Below are 12749 nucleotides of genomic sequence, written 5' to 3'. Positions count from 1 at the left end.
ATGATGATTATCTCTCTCCAGACTGTCAGGTTGTAGAATCACTGAGGAAGGCTGTGCTTCTCTGGTCTCAGCTCTGAAGTCAAACCCCTCGCATCTAAAAGAACTAGATCTGAGCTACAATCAGCCAGAGGATTCAGGAGTGAAGAAACTCTCTGCTTTGATGGAGGATCCACAATGTAGACTGGAGACTCTGAGGTGAGTAATAGTAGTTAATTTTTATATTTAATATGACATAGTGATCATTAACATTATAATAATACAACAGAGGTGTTACACTACAACAAGGGACTAAAAACAGCTGCTGTTGTCAATGGGTGAACCTCCACCAGCCCTGAGCTCCCAGCAGGACAAAGTCCCCAACCACCTGGTGAAGTCCACTGTTCACTGGTACAATATAAATGTTCACTGCTATTCTATAATTAAACCAGCATGAATATATATTAGATTGAATATATATTAGATTGTTTCACCTGCGTATTGGGTCACTGTATATTTCACTGCTGCCTGTTTGATCAGAAATATTTCAGGTAATGTGTGAGTTTGTTGTGTTCAGAGATTCCAAATATACTGTATATATTCTAATAGGAAATATAATTGACTAATTAAAGGCTGTAACAGAACAGATTTTACTAGATAAGTAAGTTGACTTAGTCTAATTATCGTTACAGTCCTATTTTCCAGGTTTATCAACCATTCAAACTAATTTTAGTTTCAACCCTCTGATGTCCACAGATCCACACCTCTTGGTCTGTTTATTATCCTTCCTGCTACTCCTCCCCTCACACATACACACACACACACACACACACACACATACACATTCACACACACACACTTACTCTTCCTTGAACTACAGTACTGTATATTTATTGACTGAGAACATTAATTAAAAGTATGTCCTTAATTAATGCTGACATGATAATGATGTGATATATAGAGGATATTCTGATGTTATTCTGAACTATTGTTCGGTTAGTGACATGATGATATTCTCTCTCCAGACTGTCAGGTTGTGGAATCACAAAGAAAGGCTGTGCTTCTCTGGTCTCAGCTCTGAAGTCAAACCCCTCACACCTGAAAGAACTGGATCTGAGTAACAATCAGCCAGAGGATTCAGGAGTGAAGAAACTCTCTGCTTTGATGGAGGATCCACAATGTAGACTGGAGACTCTGAGGTGAGTAATAGTAGTTTATTTGTATATTTAATATGACATAGTGGTCATTAACATTATAATAATACAACAGAGGTGTTACACTACAACAAGGGACTAAAAACAGCTGCTGTTGTCAATGGTTGAACCTCCACCAGCCCTGAGCTCCCAGCAGGACAAAGTCCCCAACCACCTGGTGAAGTCCACTGTTCACTGGTACAATATAAATGTTCACTGCTATTCTATAATTAAACCAGCATGAATATATATTAGATTGAATATATATTAGATTGTTTCACCTGCGTATTGGGTCACTGTATATTTCACTGCTGCCTGTTTGATCAGAAATATTTCAGGCAATGTGTGAGTTTGTTGTGTTCAGAGATTCCAAATATACTGTATATATTCTAATAGGAAATATAATTGACTAATCAAAGGCCGTAACAGAACTGATTTTACTAGATAAGTAAGTTGACTTGGTCTAATTATCGTTACAGTCCTATTTTCCAGGTTTATCAACCATTCAAACTAATTTTCATTTCAACCCTCTGATGTCCACAGATCCACACCTCTTTGTCTGTTTATTATCCTTCCTGCTACTCCTCCCCTCACACATACACACACACACACACACACACACACACACACACACACACACACACACACTTACTCTTCCTTGAACTACAGTACTGTATATTTATTGACTGAGAACATTAATTAAAAGTATGTCCTTAATTAATGCTGACATGATAATGATGTGATATATAGAGGATATTCTGATGTTATTCTGAACTATTGTTCGGTTAGTGACATGATGATATTCTCTCTCCAGACTGTCAGGTTGTGGAATCACAAAGGAAGGCTGTGCTTCTCTGGTCTCAGCTCTGAAGTCAAACCCCTCACACCTGAAAGAACTGGATCTGAGTAACAATCAGCCAGAGGATTCAGGAGTGAAGAAACTCTCTGCTTTGATGGAGGATCCACAATGTAGACTGGAGACTCTGAGGTGAGTAATAGTAGTTTATTTGTATATTTAATATGACATAGTGATCATTAACATTATAATAATACAACAGAGGTGTTACACTACAACAAGGGACTAAAAACAGCTGCTGTTGTCAATGAGTGAAGCTCCACCAGCCCTGAGCTCCCAGCAGGACAAAGTCCCCAACCTCCTGCCCAATGGGATTTTCTAAAGGTCTGATAGATGAAGCCCCACCAGACCTCCTATCAGACATGGAGGTGAAACACCCACAACCAGCAGGGCCTCCATGAAAACACAACAACACATTATTACATTATTATTTTCTCTCCAGAAGGGGTGCTGCTATGGATTATTTTCATAATGGATTCTTCTATACCTTAATACAAGATTATTTGAACAATCGCAAAAGTAAAAACATGACTCACGGTCTATGTGGTGTTTGCTTTTACATTGAACCAAAATCTAAACAGCAGGTAAAGTCTTGGTCCAGTGTTTCCCGAGCTGATATAAAAGATCCCAGACACTTTAATATGGGCATACAGTTTCTGTATTGTCAAATAATGTAAAATCCATAGTTTTAAAAGTATGCCCTTAATTAATGCTGATATGACAAGATATAATATATAGATCAGGGCTGGGCAGTATTTTCACTGGGGGGCCACACTGGAAATGCCAGAGAGCATCGTGGGCCAGTGTCAGTTAGGTACGGTGTTGTGGGAGTACGGGAGGCAGAGGTAGTTGGTGTCCATCTTTTTAATCAAACAAACACAGAGCACAACAAAAACACAATGGAAGAACAGGGCTGACTTCAGCAGAAAAACGAATGCAAGCAACGGTATAAGGTACTTACAATTAACAGCAACACACAAGACATCAAACATGAAAACAACAATGATCCACACTGAGAATTTAGGTCAATCTCCTGATCAACAAAAAGTTTGCATCATTGTTTTATTGTGGCGGCAGAAGACAAAATATTAACATAATTAATATGTAAATAAATATAATTATTCAATATCTGTGCTGTCACATAAAACCTGAACTAAAATCAGATTCAACACTGTGACAGTAATGTCAGATTTATCATCTAAATGGCACCTTTACATAAGCTTGGCTGTCATGTATGTTATAGATTTGGGAATCATTAGTAAATAACTTGGCATGGAGGAAAGCCCCAGTGCCTGTCAGTAGATTGACATCTACATTCCACTTCTAAAAAGACATGGGATCAAACAAAGCTTCAGACATCATTAATCACCTGGTGATCATACGCTGAATAATACATCTCTACCAGAGAAACACTGAAGTTAAACATTCATAAAATACTGTAGATCCAATGGTTGATTTAAGATGTGAAATTAAAACCAGACAAGCAAATATTCCTGATGTAGAAATGACAAATGCAGTTGAAATTACAAATGCAGCAAAACTATGTATGAAAAGTCATAATTGGCGCTCATACTGAGCCTTTTAAAACAACTACATATTCATCCACAGCTCTACATGTTGAGCTATTGGTCAGCTTTGATGATTTACATTCTAGTGTCATGCATTGGCAATGTCAGTTTTAAATGTATGCCCTTAATTAATGCTGACATGACAAGATATAATATATAGATCAGGGGTGGGCAATATTTTCACTGGGGGGCCACATTGAAAATGCCAGAGAGCATCGTGGGCCAGATTACTGTTTTAACCAACATGGTAACACTCTTAACTTGCTCATTATATTTATGCATTTTTTTTTTCCATGCAACACCGTTTTCATAATTGAACTTAACTTAATTTACTTTAACAATGTTTTTTATTATTATTTTCTGTTTATAACTGTTATTATGGCAGGCAAAGGCCTAAAAAACATCCCTTTTTAGGGTTATTACTCAACAGAAATGTTGCAACACATGTTTGCCTTAAAACGTTACTTTCAACTCAACAGATTAAGCTACATTACATAAGTGTGCAACAGTCCTATAGGTATAATAGTTACAGTGGGGAGTATTTGATGTATGAAAAGTCCTAATTGTCACTCATACTGAGGCTTTTAAAACATCGACATATCCATCCACAGCTCTACATGTTGAGCTATCGGCCAGCTGACGCTCCTACCATTCTTATAACATCATTCTAACAATAGTCTACAGTATTGGGGATACCCGTTTGTTATTGATAATGAATGATGTGTAGCAGAAACATTTTGACATTCACCTCCTTGTGAATCTCATTAGTTCTTGATAATGAGGCTGTAATCTAATTAAGTTTCATATGTTTTGTAGCATGGTCAGAAAGTGCCATGCATTTGAAATGCTGGTTAAGGTTGAAGGACGTCTGAAGCTTCAAACCTCATCAATCATGTGATCTAGTTGCCTGGATACAAGCCTCGACTCTTGTGCTTCCAACAATCTGGGTTGATATTTCAGAGCGTCGGCTTTATGCGTCCCATCACTCACTGAATATAGGGGTTTAAATGATTTGTACATTAATGCTTTAGGTTTTTCTGTGTTTTACACAGCGTCACAACTTCTTAGGAAACTGGGTTGTACAGATAAACACCTACTACCCAAATACATGGATTTAGTTCAACTTTCAGGTGTCTAAGACTTTTACACTGTACTGTATATTCCTATTACAAGCACCTTCCCTAATATCATAATACATTTAAAAAATGTCCACTTCTTTATCTTTACCCCATTGCACAACCACATCTCTATACATCTATAGATCTACTGGTTGGGACACTGAAAGACCTAGAATTTATATTCTTCATTGTCATTTAAGTGGATAGTTGACTTAGGCTGGACAGAGTTAGACTCACGCCAGGTTAATCTTTCTTCTTGGAAAGCAAAGAATTGACTTGTGTGTTTTTTTCTTTTTTGTAAACAGTTTTATTTTGAAAACATGGCTTTTTTTCAATTGATATTTAATTAGCGTGGCTAGGTTGTTTGATTTAGTCATACATTTAAAACATGTGGTTTCAAAATGGGAAGTTGCTGCTTCAAATTTACCAAACCTTTTGATCAATGATGTCTGTATCTCTGTTTGATTCAATGCCTTTTTAAAACTTGTTACAAAAGTTCTGTCTTTTATGCCAAGTTGCTTTCACTCACTGACCCCCCCCCCCGTTCTAATTGAACTCATAACCTCAAGTGATTTATTGCTGATCTGGAGATGTCACTATTGTGAACTGTTTAATGACTAAATTAATCTTTATTAACTATTTCATATTTGTTTACAATGTTGTAAGGGCTTAAGAAGCTTTGATTGCCCATCAGAACTTTACTAAGTTCATAGACTTTTGTTAATGTGAGTCGTTTATGAAATCATGATAACATGATAATCTCTGTGCAGGCTGTCAGGCTGTCTGGTCACAGAGCAAGGCTGTTCTTCTCTGGTCTCAGCTCTGAAGTCAAACCCCTCACACCTGAAAGAACTGGATCTGAGCTACAATCATCCAGGAGACTTGGGAGTCAGACTGCTCTCTGCTGGTCTGGAGGATCCACATTGGAGACTGGAGAAACTCAAGTAAGTCCTGTAGAAGTTTTCTTTTCCATTAATGTGGCATAAAGTTGTCATGTTGTTTTGCTTTGTGTTAAATACAGACCTGCCTACCTGAACTCATTTTGCATAGCATGAGCACAGTTTCAAAGTCTAACTACACTGCTATGAAATCAAGCTGGATAATTGTGAATTTGAGGAAAACACATTTATTATTTATAATGTATTAATTACTATGTAAATATGACTGGACCATCAGTGTTAATATGTTCAGACATCAGCTGGTCTGTCTTTGTTTTCACTGGTAATAACCACACCCAGGGGCGTTGGACTGGGGAGAAAAGGGGTACTAAGTATATAGGGCCCTAATGTGTAGAGGGGCCCTCAAAAATGTTTGAATCTTGAATAAAGTGGGGAGGGGCCCTCAGAGACCGCCTATGTACAGGGCCCAGAATTTTGTGCTACATCCATGACCACAACATCAACGTTTCTACTACTTAACCTCAACTCTTGTATCCCTTCTTCTCTCAAACCCAGTCTAAATCTCAGCCTCTCCCCCTCATATCAGCCACACTGCCTCAACACATGATCCACTGTCTCAACTTCCTGACAATGGTCACACTGACCTGTTGGATGTTTCCCTATCAGATGTAATTTTTCTTGTGTAAAATGACATCCACCACTGTCTCCCTGTTCACCTGTGTCTTCCTGACCTCTGCTTCTAAACAGAACACAGGGTCCATAGTACCCCTCCCCTTCCTGACCTCTGCTTCTAAACAGAACACAGGGTCCATAGTACCCCTCCCCTTCCTGACCTCTACTTCTAAACAGAACACAGGGTCCATAGTACCCCTCCCCTTCCTGACCTCTACTTCTAAACAGAACACAGGGTCCATAGTACCCCTCCCCTTCCTGACCTCTGCTTCTAAACAGAACACAGGGTCCATAGTACCCCTCCCCTTCCTGACCTCTGCTTCTAAACAGAACACAGGGTCCATAGTACCCCTCCCCTTCCTGACCTCTACAGTTCAGAAACACCTCCTTTTGTATGAACAAGAAGGTGGGACAACATCTCACAGAATAACTGACACATGACTATGGTCTCAATCAGCCTGGTCCTTTGATTAGTTTATCTCTGTATTAACACATCTGGCATTTTCCTACTGTCTAAATACATGAACTCAGTACTTTACTATCAACACAGTAGGTAGCTAGTGATTTTACACTCTCTTATACAATGGTATAATTAATCAACACAGTTCATTTCTATAATAGTCACTCAGGGTGACACATGCAGTCACTTTTCCTTCCCAATGTTCCTGCTTTTATCCTTCTATCCTTTTCCCTTCCCAATAATCTATCCTTAATTCCATCATCACAGTCATTATGGATAGTTTGTTCACTGTTTAAGGGACAAACATTAAAACCTTATAATTCAACTATTTAAAGAGTAACTGGATGTACATTGTTAGAGATGAATTCCAGTGATTGGGAGGTTTGCACTTTGTATCTCTTGTGTCTTTTTAAGCATGTTATTTTTATATGGGGGCTCATTTTGGGGTAATAAGTGGATTTCTATATTTTGTATGTTGCTTTGTATTTACTGACTCATGTACAAACACAAACACACACACACATTTACACTTGTTCCTTTATTCCTTTGGAGAACTTAGACCTAACCTAAACCTAACCTAACCTTAATCCTCAATAACCTAACCTTTATACCAGGGATGGAAATTACATTTTTTGTCCACCGGCCACTGTGGCTGGTGGATTTCAAAATCTACCAGCCACTCAATGTTTTTACCAACCACTTACTTGTTTTTAACCAACAATGTGTAACTGCATGTGAAAATTAATACTACAAGATCTACAATACTTAAGCAGTTTATTTCATCTCAAGTCTCATTGAAACTATTCGTTTTGGCATCTTCTGACGCGTTATCAGATTTGTCTCGTCGTAAACTAATCCATCGTTCTTTAAAAAAAGTATTTTGACTTTCGTCTCTTTGTCCACTGGCTCCTCCTGAGATGTTTTCTCAGCGGACCTCTTAACGCCTGCGATGTAACGCCAATTTTTTTTTTTTATTGTGCGCCGGTAGATGCCAGTTTACCCGCCACAACACAAAATCACCCGCATTTGGCTGGTGGCGGGTGCTAATTTCCATCCCTGCTTTATACCAGAACCTATCCAAGACCTAAACACCAAACTGGTAATGACTAGGATACGCCTAAAAGTTTACCCAATTCTAACACTCTTATTGTATATTTTTCCTAAACTCATAATCCAGAAATCATATTTTTTACCTTGTATGGTGTGTTATTAGAGGAGGGGTTGTGTATGGTGTGTTATTGGAGGAGGGGTTGTGTATGGTGTGTTATTAGAGGAGGGGTTGTGTATGGTGTGTTATTAGAGGAGGGGTTGTGTATGGTGTGTTATTAGAGGGGTTGTGTATGGTGTGTTATTGGAGGAGGGGTTGTGTATGGTGTGTTATTAGAGGAGGGGTTGTGTATGGTGTGTTATTAGAGGAGGGGTTGTGTATGGTGTGTTATTAGAGGAGGGGTTGTGTATGGTGTGTTATTAGAGGAGGGGTTGTGTATGGTGTATTATTAGAGGAGGGGTTGTGTATGGTGTGTTATTAGAGGAGGGGTTGTGTATGGTGTGTTATTGGAGGAGGGGTTGTGTATGGTGTGTTATTAGAGGAGGGGTTGTGTATGGTGTGTTATTAGAGGGGTTGTGTATGGTGTGTTATTGAAGGAGGGGTTGTGTATGGTGTGTTATTGGAGGAGGGTTGTGTATGGTGTGTTATTAGAGGAGGGGTTGTGTATGGTGTGTTATTAGAGGAGGGGTTGTGTATGGTGTGTTATTAGAGGAGGGGTTGTGTATGGTGTGTTATTAGAGGAGGGGTTGTGTATGGTGTGTTATTAGAGGAGGGGTTGTGTATGGTGTGTTATTAGAGGAGGGGTTGTGTATGGTGTGTTATTTGAGGAGGGGTTGTGTATGGTGTGTTATTTGAGGAGGGGTTGTGTATGGTGTGTTATTAGAGGAGGGGTTGTGTATGGTGTGTTATTAGAGGGGTTGTGTATGGTGTGTTATTGAAGGAGGGGTTGTGTATGGTGTGTTATTAGAGGAGGGGTTGTGTATGGTGTGTTATTAGAGGAGGGTTGTGTATGGTGTGTTATTAGAGGGGTTGTGTATGGTGTGTTATTGAAGGAGGGGTTGTGTATGGTGTGTTCTTAGAGGAGGGGTTGTGTATGGTGTGTTATTAGAGGAGGGGTTGTGTATGGTGTGTTATTAGAGGAGGGGTTGTGTATGGTGTGTTATTAGAGGAGGGGTTGTGTATGGTGTGTTATTGGAGGAGGGTTGTGTATGGTGTGTTATTAGAGGAGGGGCTGTGTATGGTGTGTTATTGGAGGAGGGTTGTGTATGGTGTGTTATTAGAGGAGGGGTTGTGTATGGTGTGTTATTAGAGGAGGGGTTGTGTATGGTGTGTTATTAGAGGAGGGGTTGTGTATGGTGTGTTATTAGAGGAGGGGTTGTGTATGGTGTGCTATTAGAGGAGGGGTTGTGTATGGTGTGTTATTAGAGGAGGGGTTGTGTATGGTGTGTTATTAGAGGAGGGGTTGTGTATGGTGTGTTATTTGAGGAGGGGTTGTGTATGGTGTGTTATTAGAGGAGGGGTTGTGTATGGTGTGTTATTAGAGGAGGGGTTGTGTATGGTGTGTTATTAGAGGAGGGGTTGTGTATGGTGTGTTATTAGAGGAGGGGTTGTGTATGGTGTGTTATTAGAGGAGAGGTTGTGTATGGTGTGTTATTAGAGGATGGGTTGTGTATGGTGTGTTATTGGAGGAGAGGTTGTGTATGGTGTGTGATTGGTGGGTTGTGTGGTGTGTGTTTTCGGGGTGTAACATTGAAGAGATGAGGCAGGATACATGTTCTGGGAGAATGGAGGACGTTTAATAAAAAAACTAAGAGGTTATAAAGTGTGTGTTTGAGTGTGTGTGTGTGTGATTGCAGTAACAATTATGATTGTTACTGATTGTACCTCAAACACTTGGGTACAAAATGTATCAAGCCTTGAGTGACTTTTTCTCCTGTATGAAGTATGTTTGCACTTTCCATGTGGTCTATATTGTTCATTCTGAGACTGACTCTTCTGTGTTGTTTCATACATTAAAGGGATAAAATACCTCTAATGTTTGATCTCTAACACAGACTTTCAGTTTTCAGTTTTCATTGAATAACAACGAACCCTGACTAGTGATGAACAATCATCTCTTTTTGAACAGCTATTTTTGGGGAACATTGGAAATCAAATTACATTAGTAAATTTACTTAACTTTTTTCATTCTCTTAAGTGTAACAAGTGCCCAAGTGTAGATCGCAATTTAGATCATAATTTGATTCATCGTCTAACCCAAGTGTGGTGTGTTTATGAAGGGGGACAGGTGGTGTGTGTGTGGGTGCGTATGTGTGTGTGTTGGGTGTAATGTCTGTGTGGATGTTTGTGTTGCAGGTATATAAGGTGTGTGTGTGTGGTTGTGTGTGTGTGTTTGTGTGTAAGACAGGTTGTGTGTCACTGAATGACAGTCTGCTCCTCTGTTTCTTCCACAGTATGGATCATGGTGGAGAGTGGAGGTTGAAATCAGGACTGAAGAAATGTAAGTGATTTATTATACAGAACACAAATACAGCTGGTGTGTGTCTGTGTGTGTGTGTTTGTGTGTGTCTGTAAGTTTGTGCATATTTGTTTCATTCTGCATGTGTGTGTATAACATACAATATAATATAATATACCTCTGCCTCTGATGCATGTGTGTGTGTGTGTGTGTGTGTGTGTGTAATCTGAATGATGATGATGTGTAATATTGTCTTGGTCTCATCCATCAGATGTCTGTGATCTCACACTGGACCCAAACACAGTAAACAGAAAACTCTCTCTGTCTGAGGAGAACAGAAAGGTGACATGGAGAAGACAGGAGCAGCCATATCCTGATCACCCAGAGAGATTTGACTACTGTCCACAGGTGTTGTGTAGAGAGGGTCTGTCTGGACGCTGTTACTGGGAGGTAGAGTGGAGTGGGGGAAGGGCTGTGATAGGAGTGACATATAAAGGAATCAATAGGAGAGGAGGGGGTGATGACTGTAGGCTTGGATACAATGACAAGTCCTGGTGTCTGAACTGTTATTATAACTTTTACTCTGTCAGACACAATGATATGAGAACTGTCATACCTGTCACCTCCTCTGTCACCTCCTCAGACTCCCACAGAGTAGGAGTATATCTGGACTTGCCAGCCGGCACTCTGTCCTTCTACAGGGTCTCCTCTGATACACTGACCCACCTGTACACATTCAACACCACATTCACTGAGCCCCTCTATCCAGGGTTTTATGTTTATGACTCCTCAGTGTCTCTGTGTCAGATGGTCCCTGTGTCAAACACAACATGATGTTTCACTTTAATCATGGTCACGTTCAGTAGGACACACCGTAGTAAAACAGAATAAATTACCACATCCAGTTCAGACAGGAAACCTGAGTGGTCATTGGTCAGTGACGTATTAGCTGATGGTGTCCACCTGTTACCCACCCACCACTCCTACCACACCATGGTCATGTTCAGTAAAACACACCGTAGTAAAACACTGACAATAACTCTCTAGTAGTGAGTAAATATATCATATGGCTGTAAATATTCCTGATTAAACACCACTGAAGATGTAACCTGTAAGCTAGAGTCATTATTCAATAGAATGAATCACCACACTGGTCTGTAAAACCTTCACAATTAGAAATCATTCATCTGGTTGTTATTGTTTATCATTGGTGTTTGTAAACATTGATGTCTGTAGAATGTTTATTTATTTAATTGTTGACAAAACATTCATGCTTATGTATATTAATTTCAGTGTCCCAGATTTGACAGAATAAAAAATGTTTTAAATTGTGTTTTATTTATAATGTGTCTGCGTGTGTTTGTGTGCGCCTGCGTGTGTGTGTGGACAGATGCTGTAAATACTTTACTAAACACAGACCACCAAAGCCATTGGATTGATGTGACAGTTGACCGTCCAACAACAGAAACTTAGTGAACCTCCTCCTGTTAACTGATCTACTAACCATGAAGAAAGAGAACCATGTAGCACACCTGGGGCCTGTTGCATAAAAGTAGAATGAAGAAATCCAGGATAACTGAAAAAGCGCAGCTTGACTTGATTTAGCGCTCATCGCGGCTTAATCGGTTGCATGTTTGCCGAGCCAGGATGAGAAGGTGAAGCTATGTCAAGCCAGGTGTAGATAGTCGGGATAAGTGCACGTCCACGGCGTTCTTAAATAGACCACGGTATCGATCACAGATTCAGAGATGGAGAAGACGCGTGCGGCATATTTTTCACCCGAGGAGCAGCAACTCATTATGGAAAGTTATGAGGAGGTAAAGCATATAATATGCAGAAAAGGAAATACGGCGGCTGTTATTAAACTGAGAAAAAGCCTGGCAGACAATAGCGGACTGACTGAATGCGTAAGGATTTAAAAATATCTATTTTCTAGAAAAGTTGTACACTGTTTTAATTGCTTTTAATATGCTTGTTTTGTGTGTCGGTTTCAGTGCTGTATCTCGTTGTGTGATAAATGTGCTGGTTGTACTGTAGGTGTCTTTGAGTAGCCTAACATGTAAAGCACAATATAAATAACATTATATTATTTAGCCTACTTTGCCATAAAAGTGAGTAAGAGGGAATTAATGTTCCTCAGGAAATTTACCCTAAAGACTAGGCTTAATTTCTCTCATGCGAGAATGTTTTACAACCATGTGCACAAATCTCTAGAAGCTATGTCTAAGTCTAAATATCTTCCTACAATTAATGTTCATACAGAACAAATGTTACTGGGCAAAAAAGAACCTGGCAACAAGTAAAGTAAAACAAGTAAAACATTTTGCAAGCTGGTAAGTGCCTTCATTCTTAACAGTGTGCAAATGGTATGTAGAAACTACTTACAAGATTCCTGCTCACATATTTTATCTAAACGTATTTTAGCTGTTAAGAAGACTCATTTGACTGGAACTGGGTTGGGGCCGCCAGCTCCAGACTTCACCCCAGCTGAGGAAATGGCC

At 39.6% G+C, this 12749-nt stretch overlaps 1 protein-coding gene across 1 annotated transcript; it reads left to right on the top strand.

The window, feature by feature from the left end:
* Positions 1–1978: 1978 nt before the first annotated feature.
* Positions 1979–11775, top strand: si:ch211-278p9.3 (ribonuclease inhibitor; the record flags this gene model as incomplete). Its single annotated transcript, XM_034295548.1, has 5 exons — positions 1979–2157; positions 5482–5655; positions 10244–10290; positions 10520–10590; positions 11639–11775. Coding segments are annotated over 5 exons (480 nt in total), but the record flags the coding sequence as incomplete, so codon positions are not given.
* Between the last annotated feature and the right edge of the window lie 974 nt (positions 11776–12749).

The sequence above is a fragment of the Esox lucius genome, chromosome 11 (assembly GCF_011004845.1).
Source record: "Esox lucius isolate fEsoLuc1 chromosome 11, fEsoLuc1.pri, whole genome shotgun sequence".
NCBI lineage: Eukaryota > Metazoa > Chordata > Actinopteri > Esociformes > Esocidae > Esox > Esox lucius.
The sequence above is the reverse complement of the archived record's forward strand: the minus strand, read 5'-3'. Positions and strand labels throughout refer to the sequence as shown.